This window comes from Narcine bancroftii, chromosome 1 (genome assembly GCF_036971445.1).
Source record: "Narcine bancroftii isolate sNarBan1 chromosome 1, sNarBan1.hap1, whole genome shotgun sequence".
NCBI lineage: Eukaryota > Metazoa > Chordata > Chondrichthyes > Torpediniformes > Narcinidae > Narcine > Narcine bancroftii.
Window position 1 is genome coordinate 190,743,653 of NC_091469.1, and position 22,962 is coordinate 190,766,614.

Genomic DNA, 22,962 nt, shown 5'->3' on the forward strand with positions numbered 1-22,962 from the left:
GAAACACTGAAGCTAAAACAAAGAGAACAGGAGAAAACCCCATCAGCATGCAACAGAGGAAGGGTGAGAGCCAGAGACTAACAGCTCAAGCTATAAAACTAAACACACAAGCGCATGATCAAGTGGATGTACATCTGGGTTCTGTCAGCGATGGAAGTGACTGCAATACTAGAACACACCAACTCTACCTTATGGCAAAGAGCAGGGTGTCAGTAGTGGATGGCAGATGGGACACTGGCACTTGGCCATTATGTACTTCTTCTGATTCCACTCCCTCACCAGCATTATCAAGTATTAAAAGAGCTATAGAGGTGGCATTCAATCATTTTTATTTCCTCCAAACAGCCAGGCAACATGGAGGAATTAGATCTGTGTCACTGCAAGGGAGAGAGTGGAGTGGAAGAGGAACACCAGTGGGCTTTCTGCTTCGCTTAATTCAGTACTGATAAACTCACAGCTAATGGATTGACCAGTATATGATCACCACTTATTTGATCACCACTGATTGACCAGTATATGATCACCACTTATTGCCAAGTCCTGAGATTCACTTCCATGTTCAGAATTACACCTTGGGTATTGGAGCAGGAATTCATGGTGGCAAGAATATATTTGTATTCTGGGAATCATCATTCTCAGAGATCTAGATAGTTCCCCTTCTTCCCAATTAATATATAGCTGATTAGTACAATAGTACCTTCAAGAATGATCAAGAAGGCTGACAACTTTCTTCATTCAAATTTTTTTTAAACACTAAGGAAGTGATTAAAACCTTTCAGCCTGTCGAATATGTCCAACCATTCAACCAATCAGAGTTGATCAGTTTCCGACCTCTGTTTCCCAATATTTGCTCCCTATTGGTCAATATCCCTTCCCTCCATCAATGATATCTACAGGGAGAGGTGCTTAAAGAGGGCTCAGAAAATCATTGGGAACCCTTACCATCCAGCCCACAGTATCTTTGAGACACTACCTTCGAAGAAGAGTAAGGAGCATAAAACCTAGTACTTCTTTTCTTTGGCTTGGCTTCGCGGACGAAGATTTATGGAGGGGGTAAAATGTCCACGTCAGCTGCAGGCTCGTTTGTGGCTGACAAGTCCGATGCGGGACAGGCAGACACGATTGCAGCGGTTGCAGGGGAAAATTGGTTGGTTGGGGTTGGGTGTTGGGTTTTTCCTCCTTTGCCTTTTGTCAGTGAGGTGGGCTCTGCGGTCTTCTTCAAAGGAGGTTGCTGCCCGCCAAACTGTGAGGCGCCAAGATGCACGGTTTGAGGCGTTATCAGCCCACTGGCGGTACTGCCAGGTTGGGAAATAACCAGCAGGCAGTGAGACTGTTGAACAACCTTTGAACACTGTAAATTAATTTTATATATATTTAGGTTGGATCGCTATGTATATATTGTGATGTTTCTTCTATTACAATAAAGAAATTTTGGTTCTTTTTAAAATAACTAGATATATTAACTAAGCAAACAGCACAAGGAAAGAACATACACATGCCAGACCTTGTGTGGAGGCATCCATCTTGAATCTACCCAAGATGCAATAGGATTCCCAAGATGCAACATTCCCCAGATGCACAAACTCTGTCTCCAATTCCTCCTCATGGTAGCAGCCTATCACTACATCCCCTTTCCTTGAGATGTTTAATCAAACATGACATATTAGTAGAATTTAAAGTTCAACACAAACATAACATGAACATCAGCAACACAAGCTTTTAAGACTGCAGTTAATTTTATTTTATAGATTTAATCTGTCAGCTGCTTTGACAACTCATGTGGATCTTCTTAACACAGGTGCTTGTGTTGGCTTTACTGGTCCACTACTGTCTCGCACAGGTGGTGTTTCCTGCAGGCTAAATCCTCCACAACTGTTTGTTCCTGCAGTATCTCTGGCATTTTCAGCAGGCTCCTTCAATTCCTCCTCAGTATTTTACCCTCCTCTCTTCCGACAGTGTAGGATCTTGGATTTACTTCTCCCAGAACAGTAGCCTTTTTGTCCCAAATGTTTGAATCTCTGAGTCTCGCTGTCATGTTGTGCCAGTGGCCCTAAGCTTCTTGCTGACTTATCATAGTTTGCAGACGCTTTTGTTTCTGTTTGATATCTTAGTTCTTATTTGGGCCGGCAGAGTAGGGAAGTGCATTGTCTACGCCCCATCAGAAGCTCAGCATATAACATGCCATGTTCAAATGGTGAAGCTCTTAAATTCAACAGGGCAAGATAAAGATCTGAGCCACTGTCTAGCTCTTTCTTGAGCAACTGTTTAACTATGTGAACTCCTTTTTCAGCTTTAACTTTTGAGTGTGGATGCAGAGGACTTGAACTCACATGTTGGAAATCATACTCTTCTGCAAAGTTCTGGAATTCTCTACAACTGAAGCATGGTCCATTGTCACTGCAGACAATTTGAGGAATTCTGTGTCTTGCAAATATCGATTTCATATATTGGATCATAAAGCAGCAGACATGCTAAGAAGCAGCACAATCTCCGGATAGTTCAATAGATACTCAATAACCAGCAAGTAATTATTTCCATCCATGGGGATCAGATCAGTCCCAACTTTATATTGTGATTCTGCTGGTAAGTCAGTTATTATCATGGGTTCATTTGTCTGCTTTGCGTGATATTTCAAACATGTCTCACAGCTTGAAACCATCCTGTCAATGTCAGAATTTATCCCTGGCCAATAAACAGCAGTTCTAGCCCTCCTCTTTCATTTTTACATTCTAAGGAGCCCATCATGCACCTTTTTCAGCATCTGTTCCTGCAGTGATTGAAGAATGATAATTCTGCTCTGTCTGAGTAGAAGCCCATTAACAACACTCAGCTCAGCTTTAATGTTGTAATATGGCTGACATTCACCTCTAGGCCATTCTTCATTTAGATTCATGTTGACCTTCGGTAGAACTGTGTCATTTTCTGTTTCAGCTGCGATCTGCTTGAATTTCATGTCAGAAATGGGAAGCAATTCAGTAATCAGGTTCACATCTGTCTCTGTGGAACTCTCATTGTGTGCTTCACTCTGCATCATCAGCTAACACAGTAAGTTTCCCTGGTGTGTACACCAATTCAAAGTCATAATGTTGTAACTTCATCATCAGTCTTTGGATTCTCGGTGACATTTCACCAAGATTTTTCTTGATTATTGCTATTAATGGCTTGAGGTCTGTTTCTGCCACAAATGTTGGTAGACCATACACATAGCTGTGGAATTTCATGGGTCCATAGAGCAGACCTAGACACTCTTTCTCGATCTGTGCACATCAACATTCAGATGTTGCCCTTGCCCTTGATGCATATGCTACTGGCTTCAATCTTCTCCCACAGCCTGAAGTAGTAAGGCACCTATTCCATCTTTTGAAGCATCCATGGATATTTTCATCTTTATGGATGTGTCAAAGAACATCAAAAGTACTGGTTCTGTAGTTAGAATGGTCTCCAGTCATCCCCATTCTTCCTTGTGGTGGTCTGTCCACTTTAATTCACATTTGTCCTGTAACAACTTCCTTAGGTACATTGTTTTGAAAGACAAGTTTGGTATGAATTTACCAATGAAATTGAACATTCCCAGCACTCTCAATATGCCTTTTTTGTCAGAGGGTCTGGGCATCTCTAGAATTGCTTTCACTTTGCTCTTGTCTGGCTCTACACCTGCCTCTGACAGTTTATCCCCCAGACCAAATGGACATTTTTCTCTGTTTAACTTTAATCCATACTTCTGGATGTATTGTAGCACTTTGATGAGCCTTCCGTTGTGATGTTTTTGTGTAGATCCCCCTAGGATCATGTCATCCATGTACACACATACCTCATTTATGCCTTCTGTGATGTGCTCCATTGCCCTGTAGAACACTTCTGGAGCTGAGGAAATTCCAAAAGGCATTCTCAGATAGGAGTATCGGCCAAACCGTGTATTAAATGTACAGTATTTTGTGCTATCATCATGTAGTTTTATTTGCTAGAAGCCCCGGGATGCATTCAATTTTGTGAAAAACTTTGCACTGGCCACCTCACTTGTAATTTAGAATTTGATAATGTTCCCTCTTTATATTAGCATTCATGTCCATGCATATACGCAGGTCACTGTTCTTCTCTTTGACACACACCATTGAATTCACCCATTCTATGGGCTCCCCCACTCTCTTTCTGACCCCTAGGCCTGTCATTCAATCAAGTTCCTGCTTGAGTTTTTCTTTCAGTAGCACTGGAACTGGCCTCAGGGCCTCCACAACTGGGTGTGCATCCTCCTTTAACTGTATCTTATAGGTGAATGGTAGGACGCCAAACTCCTTGAAGATGTCTGGAAAACGATCCATTATTTCCTCTCCGCTGTTCTGGATGTTGTCACTGTTAATGTGATACACTCTCTTGACTAGGTTTGTTTTCACATACTTTGTCACCAAGCAATGAATAATGTCCATCTAAGACTGCTATGAACCTGAGGTGGTGCTCTTAATCTCTAACTTTCACTTTGAGATTACATGTACCTCATGGGATGTATGGCTTTATTTTCATTGCTCTGATGTTGTGCTCACAGATCATATTGACCTTTACCCCTGTTTCTGACTCAAAAGGAATATTTGTTCCATTTTTATGCAATAGCACAGTCCATTTATCCTGCTCACTTCAGGCTCTACCACGCCCATGAAAAGTGTATCACTGAGAGCAGTTTCTTCTACAGTGTGTACACTTTTACTTCTGTTTAGTTTCCCTTCGGTAAAACAGCATTTTTCATAGTGATTCTGCCCTTTCCACTTGTTACAGACTTTTCCATAAGCTGGGCATTGCTATGGTGCATGCTTAGTGCCACATTGTTTACCATTGAATGTCTCGCCATCTTTTTGTTATTTCCTATGTCTCATCTTTTGTTTGTGTGTGTGTCCAGATACTGTGGCTATAACTATTCTTTCATTTTCACTAGCATTTACACTATCACTGAACTTAATCGCATGCTGCAGAGCTAATTCACTGGCATGGCATATCTTCACAGCTCCAGCTCTGTCTCTCGCACCAATCTCTTCCTCATTTTCTTGTCATTAATTCCAAACATAATTTGATCATAGATCATTGAATCTTGCAGTGACACAAAATTGCACGTTCTTGCTTTTAATTTTAAGTCTGTTAAAAAAGTATCAAAGCTCTCTCCCTGAAGCTGTGTGAGTGAACGAAACACATACCTCTCGAAGGTTTCATTTTTCTTTGGTGAACAGAGTTCATCAAACATCTTGATAACCTTGCCGACTTTGCCCTGGTTTTCTGCCTTGGCAAAAATAAATGTGTTGAAAGCCTCCAGTACTTGAAGTCCTGCCACACTAAGTAGCAGTGCAATCTTCCATGTATCCAATGGCTTGCAGGTGGCTTTGTTTAAATAGCCTCGATTCATGGTTGACACTTCCTGTCCACTTTCCAACATTTGGAGTTTTTAAACTTTCCATATTTTCACTGCTGATAGCGATTGTTACTCACTATGCACAATGTGTGCTTTTTTTCTTTCACTCCTGTGTACAGCAGAACTTGGCTGATTCTTATACTGTTCGCTGTTTCTTCCACTCCTGGTACCTTGTGATGTTTCTTCTATTACAATAAAGAAACGTGGATTCTTTTTTAAAACAACTAGATTAACTAAGCAAACAACATGAGGATAAACATACACATACCAGACCTCATATGGAGGCATCCATCTTGAATCTACCCAAGATGTAACAGCATTCCCAAGATGCAACATTCCCCAGATGCTACACACTCTGTCTCCAATGCCTCCTAGTGGTCGCACTCTATCACTACATATATGTGTGTATGGTTTGCACCATGGTCCTGATGTGCCATTTCGTCTGGTAGTACATGTACAATCAAATGACATTGAACTTGGACTACCCATCGCTAAAATGTTTACTTTTGAAAACTTCAAATGACACCCAACAGCCACAATCATTTTTCCTAGAAGACCCATCCTCTTGTGTGAAATAACCCTTCCCAATTTCACTCCAAATTGGCCCAGCTCCCTCAGACGAAGAACTAGTTCTCCTATATTGAACCCATCTGATCATGCCATTATACATGTCAAAATTACATCTGTCTCTACTTCTGAATCAAAGGGAATGGAAACCCAGCTCCATGGAAGCCACTTTTGTAATTTAAGGCCTGGTATAATTAATTTTCAGTGGACTCTATAGAGCCATAATTTATGCCCAATATTCTGTTCCACAGAAACATAACTACCTCATTTTCTATTCCATGCCCACTGAGGATTTTTATGAAGACTTTGCTCTTGTCATTGTTAGTTCATATAGGCAGGTTCTCACACCCTTCAATCTCACAGTATTTAGCATTCCAACATTTATAGTCTACCACAGTCTTTCCCATTTTTGTAGTCAGTCCACTCCTGCTGACTTCTTCCTTCCATTTATACAGTGATGTGGCCCTGGGAAGTGAATGGTGATGAATGGAATTGAGAACAAAGGAGAAGGTGATGGTGGGCACCTTTTCCAAGGACCACTGAGAAACTGGAAGTGAATCTGCTGACGTAGCACATGTGGGAAGTTTTCCAAAGTCCCAAGATCCAATTGGACCAAACAAAGCTTCTCAACATAAGGTGAACACTCACCAATTGGAGCATGTGACTTTAAAGACCCAAAATCATGGGTCTTGGAGATCTGGTCTTTTTTAAAAATTCCTGCAAACTCCCAATCAAGCCCAGAGTATTTTCAGGTGTCAATACCTCACCTCAAATTAGAACAGCCCAATTCACCCAGATGTAGTTCCAACACTTAACCAGCATTGTCACGGCAACGATATACTCACCATAATTTCATCCTTCACAGAGTAACCATAGCAGATGTAAAGAAGCCAAGCAGAGAAGTGGCAAGGGGAAGAAGGTTCAATAAGGAAAGGAAGAATATAAAATGAGCCTGATTATTACACCAGTAAAATGGATGGCATTTGCTTACAGAACAATCCACATACAGCAGAAACTACACATCTGTGGTCTCGACTCATTCAAGTACACAGCTGCTGTGCTTTCAGCCTTCAATATGGCAGGCATTGAAAACTGATGGAAATTTGCAACTTCAAATATATATATATATATATTTTTAATGGGTGATCTGAAAACATTTGCAGTGAAAAGAGTTCAATCAAAATTTTCTCAGTTTACTAAAGTTGACGAACATGCAGAATTTTTAAAAAATTTATTGGAAATTCTCAAAATTTAATGATGAGTTTAATTCTTTAATAGACTTTTTTTAATAATTTGTTTTTCTTTATCATTGAATTCTTTTAAATGTCTTTCTTGAATGAGCTTTACTATCACAAACGTTACCTGATGAGGAACATAAAATGAAAATCGCCATAAAAGCAACAAAGAAATAAAGCCCAGTGCAGTTGAACAAAGCTATTAAAGGGGAAGGAAGTTGAAGAAATTGTCCGACTCTTCATCCAAGATTCGTGACTGGAACCACCTTTGTCCAACAGGTCCTTGGTGAACTGCAGTAAATACAACGTTTGTGATCCAATGGGTGAAAACGATTTGGATGCTGTGTCTAATGGGCTGCTTGGAGCTGTGACCATGGAGTCGATCCCATGAGATCAAATTCCTAATATCAAAATGCACCTTCCCCTTCACACCAGAGGTTCTTGCAGCCCAGCCAATGATGGGCAGGCAGTGAGAGCATGTACAAAATGTGAACAGCAACGTAGCAAGCTTGAGCAACCAAGAAGGAGAAATCTGGCTTCACTTGACTTTATCTACAAGGAGAAAAGTTCAAAGCAAGACAGTGGGGTCACCATTTTAGTCCAGTGTGGAATGGAGGCATCATACAAGGGTTGGCCAGGGTTCTCTAATTGGTCTCAGTGCCTTCTCGGCTAAAGATTCAGCCAGGTTTTCCTTCCAAAGAGTTTCCAGGGTGGGAGTCAGAAAGATTGATTTGGGAAAAGGCCACAAGAGAGAGGGAATGGAAGTGAAGGGGCAGGAAATTGGGATGGGGGAGAGAGAAACATATTTCCTACCTCCTTATGACAAAGATGTGGGCCATTTGGCACAATGAGTCTGTGCCAGCTTAGAAAGCAATCCTACTTGTTTCCATTTATCCACCATTTCCACTAGGGATAGTATACAGTTACCAAGCAACACATATTTAGGAGGTGAGAGGAAACAACAATATCCCTGAGGGAGCCTATAAAGTTGTAAGAGGATGTGCTAATTCCATACAGAGAGTACCAGAGGTCACGATCTTACCAAGGACTCTGGAATTCTGAGGCAGCTGCACTAACTGCTACACCACTGTAGCACCACTCATAGGTGTTGAAAGACCAAGTGATGGATCAAGTCAGAGAAAGAGCAAGTGGGGAAAAGGATCAAGAGGGAGAAGTGTGAGAGGGCACTGATGAGAGAGGGGGTCAAGTATGGTGAGAGAACAGCAAGAGAAAGAGGACAGAGTGAGAGGAGAGAGAGAGTGAGAGGGAGAGAGAGTGGAGGGAGGGAAAGGAGAAAAGAAAAAGAGAGCCCGCAGTGGATGAACTTGTACACTGATGACAATGGTCGAGTCTTCTTAGGATGTGCCCTGTCCGATGTTCAAATCACTGACCAAGTGCATTCTACAGAGGGTGGGGATATCAGCTGACTTTGTGACCCTACCCAAATCCAATCTCATCCTGACTGCCTTCAAATGAGGGAGCAGGATTATAATATGGGTGGGACACACTTAAAAACAGTGCCAGAGCTGGTACCTGGCATGGATGGGTGCAATCAATGCCAGGAAATGCTGCACCACCAAATCATCAGCCTCCTCAAGATTAGTCCCTCGGGCCTGGGACCCTCCATGGCTCCTTGCGACACTGGGCTGAACAACCATTGGCCTCTTCAAGAATGTGTTTAATCCACATTATGGCCTGCACAAAATCTCTTGACCAGGATACAGTGACGGCTGGGAGACCCCTGAGAAGATCAGCACCAGTCCTTTGGGGGACTGCTTGGATTCAGCCTGTGCCACCCAGAGGCTATGCTTCACCTCCAATCAGATACAACAGCCAGATTGCGCCCACATTCATCAGTCACTCCCGTTTAGTTTGTGGATACCTGGTTGCCTGCAGCCTTCTTCTTGCTCAGCTGACAGCTCCTTGGCTGTGCACTGTAAACAAGAATGAACAACAACTTCAGCACTTCAATCTTCAGCAGTGAACATTTTATTTGGAAAAAAAAAATGACCAGAGAATTTTCTAAATGTTTGGTGCTGTGCCCTCTATCCTTTATCCACCTATTACCTCTTGCCTTTGGGACTGCACTCCTCCCTCTCCTCCACCATTTTGTTTGGTAATTTTTCCATACATTGATGAAGAGCTCAAGCCTGAAATGTCGGTTATGTATCTTTGCTATATCAACAACACTGTTTAACCTGCTGAGGTTCTCTGGCATTGTGTTTTTACTTCAACCATGGTGTCTGTAGACTTTTGTGTTTTACATTCTAAATGTTTATATGTCCTGCTCAGCTTTGTGAGTGTCACAGCTCAAACTAGTGGTGTTTGAATACAAAAGTTAAATGTCACAGCTGCTGTTAAATATAGCTCATTGCTCCACCCTGAGCTGATAACTGTACAGGGCCACCTCTGTAGGAGGATCATATGCCAACCATTGAACCATAAGCAGCACCACAGTTCTGCGTGATTTTGTCCAAACCTAACCCTGATCAGCAAGATTAGGACCCAGATAGCTCAGTCAGTAGAGTATCACTTTTAATCTGAGGATCCAGGGTTCATGTCCCTGTTCAGGCAATACATTTCAGGGTGGCACTGTTGTTGTAGCGGTTAGCACAACACGTTACAGCACCAGCAATTGGGACCAGGGTTCGAATCCTGCACTGTCTATAAGAAGTTTGTACGTTCTCCTGTGTCTGTGGGTTTTCTCCCACCATTCAAAAAACATGTCATTTGGGTATAATTTGGTGGCATGGGCTCTGTTACTGTGCTGTATGTCTAAATTTAAATTTAAGCGGGTATCAACCAATGAGATAGTTATGTGGTATGATTCAACAAATGGTCTGTTGTGAAGCAAATAATTTGCTTAGACATGTAGTCTATTTGGAGGGCAGTCAAAAGAGTCTTCATTAATTTCTCCCAGTAAAAGCAGTGATTTATCTTAAATAAGGCAGAGGGTGGAGAATAGTTGCATTTATATTAGATGGATAAAGCCAAATTCAGTCATTGAATGGACTGTACTCAATAAATTGGATTAATTGGAGAATTAACCCAGTATCTCGACTCCAAATAATATTTCAGAAAGTAGCCTCGAGTCTGTCATACAACTGCCTGGAATATGTACACATACACACACATACACACACACACACACACACACACACACACACACCTCCATGCATGTACACACATATGCATGCGTACACACACCCAACCACACACACACACACCCCCACACACACATCCCACCCCCTTCCCCCATCACAAACACCTAGGCTAGAAGCTGATTTGCTTCTGAACTGCTCAAAGCTCCTGAAGCTTTTGAAGGTCCTGCACCATTGTGGCCTTTGAACAATGCAGGATTGGAATCAATTAAGCTAGTCTGAATCAGAAATGGAAACTACAACCCTCTTGAGGCATAGGTCTGAAGATATCAGGTGGAGAAGGGGCATGTCACCCCCTCAGGCAATAGAGAAGCCTTAGGTGAAACCAAATGGGCAGTGATCATATACTAACTGCAGTCTATGCTGTTAGTAATTCACTTACTTGGCAAAGCCAATGAAATCCTCATGGTTTGTGTTCATGTAGGACAACTCGATGTCTATCAGCAGCATGACCTGCAAGACAAGAGCAATTGCTGAGCTTGACTCTGAATTCAAAAAAAGCAGTAGATTACATCACGGTGCTGGGATCAGAGGTCACCAACTGGAGCACTTGTATCAAAATAGCCTATTACTGGCCGATACACTCAGAAACGCTGGCCTCGAGCAGAAGTTATACTGCTGAAACAGAAGCCAGGGGGAAGTTTTCCAGTGAAATCTGAAAACTGTAACTGAATGACCTGTGCCAAAACAGGGTTCAAGCAGCAAGCGATCTCCACCATTAGAGACAGTGCAGGAAGTGATAAGGGAATGCGAGAGGGTCCAGTTCACCAGCATTTCCTGCTCTTTTATTAGTAGTCTAGTTTGCAATTCAAGGATGCTGCAACTAAGGGAATTTTCAGATAAACTACAGTAAAACTCCTAAAATCTGACTGCTCAGGGATTGGGTCGGTCCGGATTTTCTGGATTCTCGGGCAGTACCTCTGTGGCATTTCCCAATGCATACAAACACATATGCAATGCGCCCGCGCGCGCGCACACACACACACACACACACACACACACACACACAAAAAAAAAGACTAAAAAGATGCTGGAAGCAGATTCAATAACTTGAAAGGCTAAGTTCATGGGAAGATGCATTGGCCACTGAGGAAAGAGCATAAGTACTGGAGTAAATGGCTACTCTTTCAAGTACCGATCACCTCCAGCAGTATTGAATTGTTCACTAATTGGATCCTCCCTATTCAGCTGAGCCAGCACAAAGTAAATACTACTCACTCTGGCCATTCCAAATTCCATACCTGCTCTTTTGTTCTGCCTTCTCGGTCTCGGATGTGAGTGGTCACAATCCGGTCCATTTCTTCCCGCAGGTGTGGATATTGGCCCAACTGCAACAAAAAAAGTGGGTGGACAGGTGGAAAACAGCCCAAAGTAGTTTTATCCCCCATTAATACACAATGCTTAAGACACCTAAATGAGCACATTGCAGTACATTACTGTGATAAGCCAGCAAGTTCCTTCAGTCAGGCCCAATTCAGCTGATACTCCCCAGACAGCATTGGACACGTGTTGGCACTACAGCAGACAGGAGCAGCCAATTTGCACTCTGTGCACAAACTGTATTTATTCAACTTGCACAGCCATTGGACAAAGTGGCAGCTTTTGTCATGATCAGTACAAGGAAATGCTTGGAGCTCATTTAATCAACCTGCACAAAAATTCATGGATTTAAGAAATTCTGCCCCCGCTTTTGATCTCAATCCTCTGCAATGCATATAAACCCACTGTTCTGTTACCCCGGGAAGTCGGATAATAAGGTGCTCGGGATGGTAGGACACAAATCATCGCCAATGGAGCAAGGCCCTCAGCCATCTTACTTTAACTGAAAGGGGTCAGGGTCTTCTCCCTCCTCCCTCCTCCCCAGCTATTCTCCCAGCACCCAACAATAATGACGATGAGGGATGAGGTGAGGAGACTGGATATTCTGGTTGCATGGGGCCGTGGCTGGAGATAAGGCAAAGAGTATGGAACACCAATGGAAAATTGAAAGAGCAAGTAGAAATCAGAAGTTTGTATTTTTTGAAAAGGTTCAGATTCTTTGGTCAGGCTCTGAGAGAAACACTGGAAGAGAGAAAACAATCATAGTGCCAACTGAACCTTAATTACTTTGCATTTATCAATCTTACAGAGAGATGAGGTTGCCTGTGCTAATGCAGTACTGTACAGCAATATGCACACCATGGTTCCCCTGATTATATGTACATTCTATCAGCATGCAAGCAGACAGCCATGCAAGCGCCAAGGAATATTACGGGCAGGAATAAACAGGAGAGGAACAGATTAGTACACAGGGTGGAAGAATGACAGCACATAGATTGAGGTATATTTTAAGAAAGGCAATGTTGGCCTCAGAAAAGATTTTAGTTTGATCCTAACTCTACAACCAGAGTCAGTTTTCATGCCTGCCTCACCTTTTGAAACTTTAATAAGATAAGTGACACTACGGAATGAAAGATATCATTCCTTTGCAAAGCTGGGCTCCCCTACACTGTCCCAGGCTGACAGCTGCTGGTGTTTCCAATCACTGGATGCTCATTTGAATGGTATTTCACACACCCCCACCCCAAACTCTTGCTGCAGTTCCAAAACCAAAAGTGAATAACATAATTGGAAAGTACGCGCGTGCACACACACTCTCACACCCCCCCCTTCACGCACATCCACACACACACACACACCCACGCCCCCTCGAATGCACATGCACCCTCGCACACCCAAGCTTATGTAGTGGTCATCTGGTCTTCTAACTAAATGCTAAACTTGCTCAGATCTCTCATTCTTGAACCGAGAACTGTTCTGATCTAATGCTGAGTGTTCTGAGAGAGGACATGATCTAGGAAAAACCCAAAATTGAGACCTTCTGCTTGGAAAGCTGGTTGCAAAATGTGTTTGATTCGTAGCTTTGTTCAAGTAAGGGAGAAGATCGTCTTCCTTTTCAGATGACAAGACCAAAGTGAAACACAACCATCCTATTTCCCTCTTCTACAAAAATATAGCCAATTATTAGTAACACCAAGCAGTATTACTACCCTAAGATTTAAGGTTAAACCCAACATTGAGTCAAGCAACTACATTCTAAATGATGGATTATGCAGATTTTTGATAGTAAAAATTATTACAGGACAGACACTTTCATTTAGCCTCCCTTTGCCTGGACTTCACTTGAGTCATTACAAGAGTTAAAACAAAAGGATCAACATCACCACAACGCAATTGCGTCAGGCTACATATTATCTATCCAATGGTCATTTTTGTTCACTACACTTCTCTCATAAACACTAAGGTTACATTGACATCTTCCCACGGACCCAGCAGGAAAATGCAAAACTTGCAAAGAGAATTGTTCGTGGGTGAACAAGAAATGGCAAGAGGAACACTTGGCCAATTCATATCGCATTTATTTCCAACATGGAAAACAATTGAAAATTGTAAATTATTCACATTGAAACAAATGAGAAAAGTAATGCACTCTTACATGTTAATATCAGCTGAAGGTTAAAAAAGCTCAAACCCACTTCAGACTTTCACTGTCTACCTTTCCACTCCTGCGTCAGCCTTTTAACTTGAAATGTGCCGCCCAGTGAAACCCCACTGCACTGACATGCTGTACATGTACCTTCCCCTATCCAGAAGAAAGAAGATATTACTTGCTTTTGTTAACTGAAACTGAAAAGTCTGAAGGCTCATAATATGTTATTTCCCATGCTAGTCAAGCCCTTCATGCAGAGTCAAGACCTCAGTCTCTGTGTATACTACTCCACTTACAGCAAAACAAGGTGGATAAATGCTCCAGCACAGAAATGTCACTGGCAAGGGTAATCAGGAAAGGAGCCTGCCAATTACTGCCCAGGCTGGTATGAAGTGCCTTTCTAAGAAGATTTTAGCTGTGGGGTTGATTGCAAACTTGCAAGAGATTTTCCACATGACACTAATGTGTGTTAGGCTCCACATGAGTACACAGGGCCCAGAGTTAGAGCAATTGGAACAGTATTTGAGGTGTAATCCTCTCACAACTGTTCTGCCACTTGATTAGATGGTGGCTGCTCAATGTGTTACGCTATTTGCCTGTCTTGGCTCTGGAATTCTCACCTAACAAACCCTGGATATTTGTTTGGGTGGGGGGGGGGGGCGGGGTTTATTCACATTACAATGCCCTAGAATATCTTATCTCCCACATCCATCATAATGCTGCAGAAACTCAGCAGGTCAAACAGTGTACTTTATATATACTTTTTAGACATACAGCATGGTAACAGGTCCTTCTGGCCCAAGAGCCCATGCTCCCCAATTGCTCCCAATTGACCTACAACCTCAATTTCTTTTTAAGCCTTTCATCAAGGTACGTTTTGCTCATACCTTGATGAAGGTAGCAAGTCTGAAACATTGGTTATGTATTTTTATCTTTGCCATATAAAGTGCATTGTTTGATCTGCTGAGTTTCTCCAGCATTGTGTTTTTACTTCAACCACTGTGTCTGCAGACTCTTGTGTTTTACTCCCAACATGGTGCTGCCCCTTGTGCTGGACCCACATTGTTTTTCTGTCCACTAACGAATCTTTGAATTGTCTTAGATACTTCAAACCTCCATGATGAAGACAACACCACTTTCCTGACATCTTCTCAGAATTTAATTCACTAATGTGACACAAACTAGACTCAAGATAATTGGACTCAACGATCCTAGCATTAGCAGCAGGGAGACAGAGCCTCAGTTACATTTTGGCTGAAAACCATGCTGCTTTATATTCCCTTCCAAGGTTACATCAGGATCAAAGGGTGTTTGAGAGGGTGGTTGAAAGGTAAGTTGTTCAGGGGTAATATATCCGAGAATTTCTCACAGAGTGGTGAGAGTGTGGAATGAGATGTTAGCTGAAGTGGTGAATACGGGCTCGATTTTGACACTGAAGAAAAATTTGAAAAGCTACATAGATGGAAGGGTTATGGTTCGGATGCAGGTCAATGGGATTAGGCAGAATAGTTCAGCACAGATAAGGAAAATTACCAGTTTCTGTGCTGTCGTGTTCTCCTGTTTTACGGGTGGTGAATGCAACAAAACATGAACTGACTGGTAATTACTGTAGGGACGTGGGTGGAGCAGGAAAAAGTATTAGGGCACTACATGATCAATGAGTAAGTGGAGCTGCAATAAGCCAACAGGTCAGGGCTCATGGGGTGACATTATGGACAGAGTTGCAAGAGATGTCAACTTAAGGCAAATGGATAACATAAGGGGCAGATGTCCTCAATCCGTGCACCAGGGAGGGTAAGTAATGGTGATCACTCCAGGCTTCCCCATACACTCCGAATGGAGGACAGTAGTGGGACTGATGCAGTCCATGCATCCCTGTGTAATAAACATGACTCTCATCTTTGAGTGGCTGAATTCCACAAAGGAATGATTTTAGGGAAACAAAATCATAAGGGGCAATAAATCATAATTTATTCCCGATTCTAGAACTTGAGGTCAGAGATTTGAGGTGAGGGAGAGGGTTTTAAGACAAACCTGAGGGTCCATTTTTTCCATGTAGGGGGTTAATTCATATCCAGAACAAGCTGCCAGAAGAAACTATAAGAGCAAGTACAATTATGATATTCGAAAGATATTTGGATAGATACATGGATAAGAAGGGCAGGGAAGGATATGGATCAAATGCAGGCAAATGGGAGTAACCCTGAATAACAACTTGGTCAGAATGGATGAGTTGGCACTGAAGGGCCTGCAGCATGCTGTGTGACTCTGTGACTCTCTGTGGCTATAACACAAAGCTGTGAACCGGTGGCATCACACCAAAGCTAGTGCAGTATCCTGCTTATTCTTTGGGTTACATTTGTATCCCCCCCCCCCCCACCCCCCAAACCCATTGAGAGTACTGGATGATCAGAGAGCCTGTGATCACAAGAAGCAGTTCAAAACTGAACCACAGAAATAGGTTTTACTCAGTGAAAAAGACCCCATGGGGCCGTTTCCTGTGGAAAGTGAAGCTGGCCACCATAGTTCTGAATCCTGCTTCGCATAATCATCCTGTGTCTAAATGCTTCCCTCTGCAATTGGATTCTTGATTTCCAGTTGGGTAGACCTCAGGCAGTCTGGATCGGTAATAGCATCAAGACTATCATACTGAGCATAAGGGCCTCCCTGGGCTGCGTGCTGAGTCCACTGCTGTTCACTCTGTTGACCCACGACTGTGCAGCTAAACACAGCTTGAACCATATGATCAAGTTCACTGACAACGCGACCGTGGTGGGCCTGATCAGTAAGTATGATGAGTCAGCATACAGAGATGAAGTGCAGTTGCTAATGGACTGGTGCAGAGCCAACAACCAGTAAATGAACATTAAAAGAGATGGTTATCGACTTCAAGAGGGCCCGGGGGGGGGGGGGGGGGGGGCCGCGGTGAGGTCATCACGTCCCTTGAAGTGCATTTGGCAGAGAATCTCACCTGGTCTCTTAATACAAGCTCCTTAGCCAAGAAAACCCAGCAGCGCCTCTACTTCCTGCAAAGGCTGAGGAAAGTTCATCTTCCACCCTCCATCCTCACTACATTCTACAAAGGATGCATTGAGAGCATCCTGTGCAACTACATCACCACTTGGTTTGGAAGCTGTACCACCTTGGACCACAAGACACTGCAGAGGATAATGAAATCAGCGGAAAAGATCATTAGGGGCTCTCTTCCAACCATGAAGGAAATTTACAACACGATGCAGGTGAAAGGTCATAAACATTTTGACAAACTCCACACACCCCTCATGTAAACTGTTCTCTCTTCTGCCATCTGATAGGAGGTGCTGCAGCACTCACGCCCTTACCTCAAGATTGGGCAACAGGTTTTTCCCCCAAGCCATCAGACTCCTGAACTCCCAGAACATTTAGGGACAAGGTGCCAGAGACTGTAAAGTTTAACTTCTATTCTAATTTCTATTTATGCAAATATGCTCCGTGGTCTTGGAGAAACACTATCTCATCTTTACAGTGTGAGCATGGTATGAACGATAAATAAAGGTGGCTTGACTTGACTTGAATGGTGGGGAAAAAAAATCACAGGTTGCCTCTGGATGCCTGAGTTTCCATAGGCTGTTCAGCATGGGAAGCCATTTGGAGACCCAGAGGCAGCCCCATTGAAATGAATCGCACACAAGGGTGCCCAAGGTCAATGGATTCAATTTCTCCCGGAAGTAATCGCTAGTTCAATCTACCCTGGGTAAGACCACTTTACTGCACCATTGGCAGATAAAAATAAGGATGCTTAGGCTCTCAGGTACAATGACCATACTATTAGAAAAGATTCTTATTGCAAGTAGTTGATGCATGTGGAATCTTTCAATAATTGCTTATAATGATGCAATCATCAGGAAACAGCATTTCACATTCTGTCGGGTATATTACAGACCTGAACTCAGCATTAAGTTCAACACTTTCATCGAACAGAAAAATCTGCAGGCCCTGTACAGCACAGTACAGGCCCTTCAGCTCACAATGTTGTGCTGACCCAATAACCTACTCTATCTGTCTAGAATTGACCTTGTGCAAACCCCTCCATTTTTCTCTGTTCCATGTACCTATCTAATTGTCTCTTAAAAGATCCAACTTTCACCTCATAGATGTTTACAGGATTTTCTGGTTTTATTCCAGATTTCATCTATTGATTTCAGATGATGATTGGACAATTTACCTCTTCCCCAATTCCAGTTTGGATGCTTCAGTTCTCCCCCCACCATCCTCGATCACCTTGCAGAGCAATCACTGGTTACCATGTAACTTTCCAGCCTCCCCTCCGCCTCGGGGACTTCCCTCACAGTCTCTCCCTCCCAATGCAGCACCTTCACTCACTTACTCATAATATTCCCTTCAACTTCTTCCAGTTCATCGGCCTCAAATGTTAGCTCTCCTTCTCTTTCCACAGATGCTGCCTGCCCTGTGGAGTAGTTCCAGTACTGTATTTTCTTATTCAGAGTTCAACATCATCAGCGTATTGTTGAAGATTTTAACAGATTTATCTAATGAAAATAAACTACACAATTAGCTGGAGGGTCACCTAATAAAATATTCACGCATAATCATGAAGGAGAAGTTTGAAGGGAAAATATGTTGCATTTAATTCCATCAACTTGTTGAAAAATGAAGGGAAGCAAACTACAATATGAACAAGAACTCTTCTACTTGCCTTCAAGGGCATTAGTTTTAACTGTCATCTGCCAGAAGCTCGTTTGAATGGTGAAGGACACCATCTTATGCAAGATGAGATTAGGGCTCCGTACTTTAGATCAGCCATTCTGTACTGTTTTTTGGCTGTGGCTCTTCTCAAAGTTTATGGGACCACTTCCCTGCGAAGCAATCCAAGCTTAGTTGGTTTATTTTGTAATTCTCTCCAAGCGGGTACATAAAATGCATAAGAAATATTTTATGATTTCAGTCCAAGCCCTCCCCCCCTTAAATGTGTTGTAACTTCCAGGGAGGCAGTATGGCCCCTGTTGAGAATAGCTGCTTTAAATAATGATGAGAATTCTCAACCAATCATGGGAGGAACACATGGGCTGATACTGATTCAATTCTCTCAAGAAAATTAAGAACTTTATGAAAATGGGTGAAAGTCCAATTAAAATGCTGCAGTCACCAAGGTTTATGACTCATTAGTTGCTGATGCTCTTCACAGCGGTGTTTTGATAATTTTTAAGGGATGAAGATTTCACAGGAACACGTAATTATTCTGATGAAGAAAAACTACAAGGATCTGGGCCCAAATCACATCTACGAATCCATAGGAATGACCTTTCAGAAGCAAAATGGCAAAGTAACAGGGAGAAGGGAAAGGGACATTGGGCTATATGAGATAAGAGAAGCAAAGGGCTTAGTTATGGAGAGAGTAGGGATTAGTAAAGCGAGGGTTTTGGAGCTTCTAGGGTCAATAAAGGTGGATAAGTCTCCTGGTCCTAATGGGATTTTCCCCAGGACTTTAAGGGAGGTCAGGGAGCAAATAGCAGGGGCACTGACAGTGATTTTACAAGGATCACTAGAGGAGGGGGTGGTATCATGGGATTGGAGGGTTGCGAATGTAGTTCCGTTGTTTAAAAAAAGCATTAGGTGTAGGCCAAGTAATTATCGGCCAGTGAGTTTGACTTTGGTGGTGGGGAAGGTTATGGAGGGTATTCTTCGAGATAGTATATACACATATCTGGATAGGCAAGGATTGATTAGGGGCACCCAGCATGGGTTTGTAAAAGGAAAGTTATGTTTGACAAACCTTGTTGAGTTTTTTGAGGAAGTGACAAAAAAGGTGGATGAAGGTAGAACAGTGGATGTGATCTATTTGAATTTTAGTAAGGCTTTTGATAAGGTTCTGCATGGAAGGTAAATAAGGAAGGTTCAGATTTAGAGGAGGGTGTGTTAACTGGGTAAGTAAATATGCAGATGATACAAAAATAGAGGGAGTGGTGGATACAGAGATAGGTTTTCTTGGATTACAGAAGGATTTGGTTTGTTTGGAAGAGTGGGCTGAAAGATGGCAGATGAAATTCAATGTAGACGAGTGCGAGGTTCTGCATTTCGGTAAAAATAACCAGAATAGGACATATGCAGTTAAGGGGAGGGCACTGAGGCTCGCAGAGGAGCAGAGGGACCTGGGGGTGGGGTGGGGGGGAGGTTTTGGTACAGAGTTCACTGATTCCCATGTAGACAGGGTGGTTAAAAAGGCATATGGTATGCTGGCCTTCATAAATCATACTATATAGTAGCTGGGAGGTGATGCTGCGGCTGTTTAAGGCATTGGTGAGGCCTGGTTTGGAATAATGTGCTCAGTCTGGTCTCTTAATTATAGAAAGGATATAGATAAGGTGGAGAGGGTACAGAGAAAGTTTACAAGGATGTTGCCTGGTTTACTACATCTGGATTTCAGGGAGAGATTAAGGAGCCTGGGACTTTATTCATTGGAATGTAGACAACTGAGAGGGAACTTGATAAAGGTATTTAAAATTATGAAAGGAATAGATAGACTAGATGTGAGTAGACTCTTTCCCCTGAGGGCAGGGGAGGTTGGAACAAGAGGCCATAAGGGTAAAGGAGCAACACTTTAGGAGAAATATTAGAGGTGGCTTTTTCACCCAGCGAGTGGTGGCAGAATGGAACGATCTTCCAAAAGAGATCGTTGCGGCAGGGTCCCTCCTGTCATTTAAGAGAAGCACATGGAGGTGAGGGGATTGGAGGGTTATGGGCGGAGAGTGGGGGTGTTGAGCTAGTGGAGTTGTTCAAGTGAACCGGTGCGGACTCGAAGGGCCGACATGGCCTGTTTCCACTCGTAAATGGTTATATGGTTATAAGATTTGATTGGTATCTTTTGTTGACTGTTTGACACTTATGATTCCATATCTGAGATTGCTCACGGTGCACACATCCCCTCTGAGTTTATTAAAACTCTTGGCAATTTTAAAGATAACCAATGGTCTTCCCCATTCTCTGGAAACAAGCCCCACCCTGCTCTGTTCAGTGAGAAGGTACTAACACTTGAAATCTGAGATTAAAAACAGAACTAATGAGCAGTCAGTAACTTGCAACATAAACTCCGTCTTCCCTTTTACAGATGCTAGCTGAGACCCACTGAGCATTTCCATCATTTTCTCTTTCTATTTCTGTTCTGTAAGTATTGCTGTCCTCATCATGCAAATTCCCAATATCAGCCAAACTTTCTGCACAGTTTTTCCTAGCCAAAATTGTGAGGAAAAATTGGCTTGACCCAGTTCACTCTCTCAAGCATCCAAGTCACCAGACATAAAACAATGTGGGAAATTGGAAAATATTCTTTCATTTCTTCCATTATGATAAGGTACATGAAGATGAAGGTGTCAGGTCAGTGGGGTGGGGTGGGTGGGGGGGTTGCCAAGGAGTGGAAATGGCCTTCAGAAACTTGGCTGAGCATTAATGACATTCCATGGGCAAGGGGCATTAGCATGAAATGTCAAAGATCAATCCTTGGCACAATTACACAGGTTCCCTCCATCATATAACCCTGACAGTCCCTGTTTTTTCCAATTGATTAGTTTTAGGACAAAAAAAATCAACAAACATCAGATGAGACAGAAAGAATGAACTGGGAAACTAAACATTTTTTGAGCAATGAACTTATATGGAATGTTCTGAAATTAAAGGATTTTAAGTCAATTTCATGACTTCTCCACTTAACTCCAGATTACTCAAATATCCCAAAGACAACCCAGGCTCCAATGCAACAGCTGACATTCTTTTGAGTAGCAAACTGAAATTGGAAGCTCATGCTCTACATGTATCTTAGTCAGCATTGCCTTAGAATCAAAAAGGCATCAGTTTAATTTTGAATTAAATGAATTAATGTAGCAAAGGCAGGGTTCAAAGAAAGGGTTTGACCTTTTACCTTTTCAGTACACTTTCTGATGGTGCCAGTGAGTTCGCTCACCACCATATCTACGCACTTCAAACATGGCTCCTTCAGCTTTTGGATCTGCTTTTTCACTATAGCCTCAAAAGCAAGGTCAGGGGTGAAGAGCCCAGTTCTGCATTGCATCATGGGAGGAAAATGACAACAAGGGGTGAAGGCGAGGAAAGAAGGTGGGGAGTAGCAGGGTGTGGGTATGAAAACATGGGGAGGACATAAAGCAAAAGGAAGAGTAAGACCTTGGTTACCTTTAAGGTTTTCAAACTATGGAGGGGGGTGAGGATGGGGTGGTGTGGGGACAGGGGGTGGGAGGGGGGAGAGAGCGCAAGTTCCAGCTGACAAACAAGTATTTAATACACTGAGTATTGAAAGGACAGCATAATTGGGCTTTTTAAAGTGTTTACAGGGAGCAAAAGAGTTTCAGGTGCAAAATTAGAAGCCAGGCGATGGACTCATTGACTCAGTGGGAAGCCACTGAGTCATGCAGGACATGTTTCTCATCACTGCAAAAAATAGTTTGCTTTGGAGTTTAGCATGTCAGCAGAGCAGTGCAAGAACCAACTGAGGGGTTTCTGCGGCAAAAGGGCACGACTCAATATTTATAATGTAAACCCAGTCCAGTGGCAACTGTCCCCACATCAGTTCTGCGTGGCTGATAAGGGATAAACTCTTGCAGTCAGTGCCACAGCAACATCCAGGATAGGTGAATTGCTCACAGGCTCACTTGCCCTTCTTTGCTTACTCTCTTTCTTATATCAGGATGAAAGCAGTTTTCCTTTGATGACGTAAATGGTCATTCTCCCATCTGGATTGGAACTGACAGGTCAGCAGGATGACGGTGGCGTCGTAGTACAGTAAACTGAAGTCAATAGCACCCAAGGCATCCATTATATTTCTTCTTTGGAATTTACACCCTAAACCTCACACTCCTTCAAGAGATTGACTCCTGGGTTGGAGGGGTTTTCCAAGGTTGAGGAGATTGAGTTTTGAAGAATGAAAGGGACCAACAAGATGGTTATTGAGTGGATGTTTCCATTCTTGATGCTATCTGGAAATAGGAGGCATAGTCTCAGAATAAAGTATCACCAGTTTATGACAATTTAAGAAGATGAGGAAGATTTTTTTCCTCTCAGAGGGATGTGACTTTTTGGAATTCTCTCTCCCCGTGAGTTCTGAAGGCAGGGTCTTTTAATATATTCATTATT

At 42.7% G+C, this 22,962-nt stretch overlaps 1 protein-coding gene across 1 annotated transcript in view; it reads right to left on the reverse strand.

The window, feature by feature from the left end:
• The window catches only part of LOC138736302 (dynamin-1), a 215,270-nt gene that overhangs the window by 106,872 nt on the left and 85,436 nt on the right, over positions 1–22,962 (reverse strand). The window contains exons 11-13 of the mRNA XM_069885585.1: positions 11,597–11,683; positions 10,738–10,808; positions 9,077–9,128 (exon numbers count right to left, since the gene is read on the reverse strand). Coding sequence (XP_069741686.1) covers positions 9,077–9,128; positions 10,738–10,808; positions 11,597–11,683 — 210 coding nt within the window. The remainder of the gene's footprint in view (positions 1–9,076; positions 9,129–10,737; positions 10,809–11,596; positions 11,684–22,962) is intronic.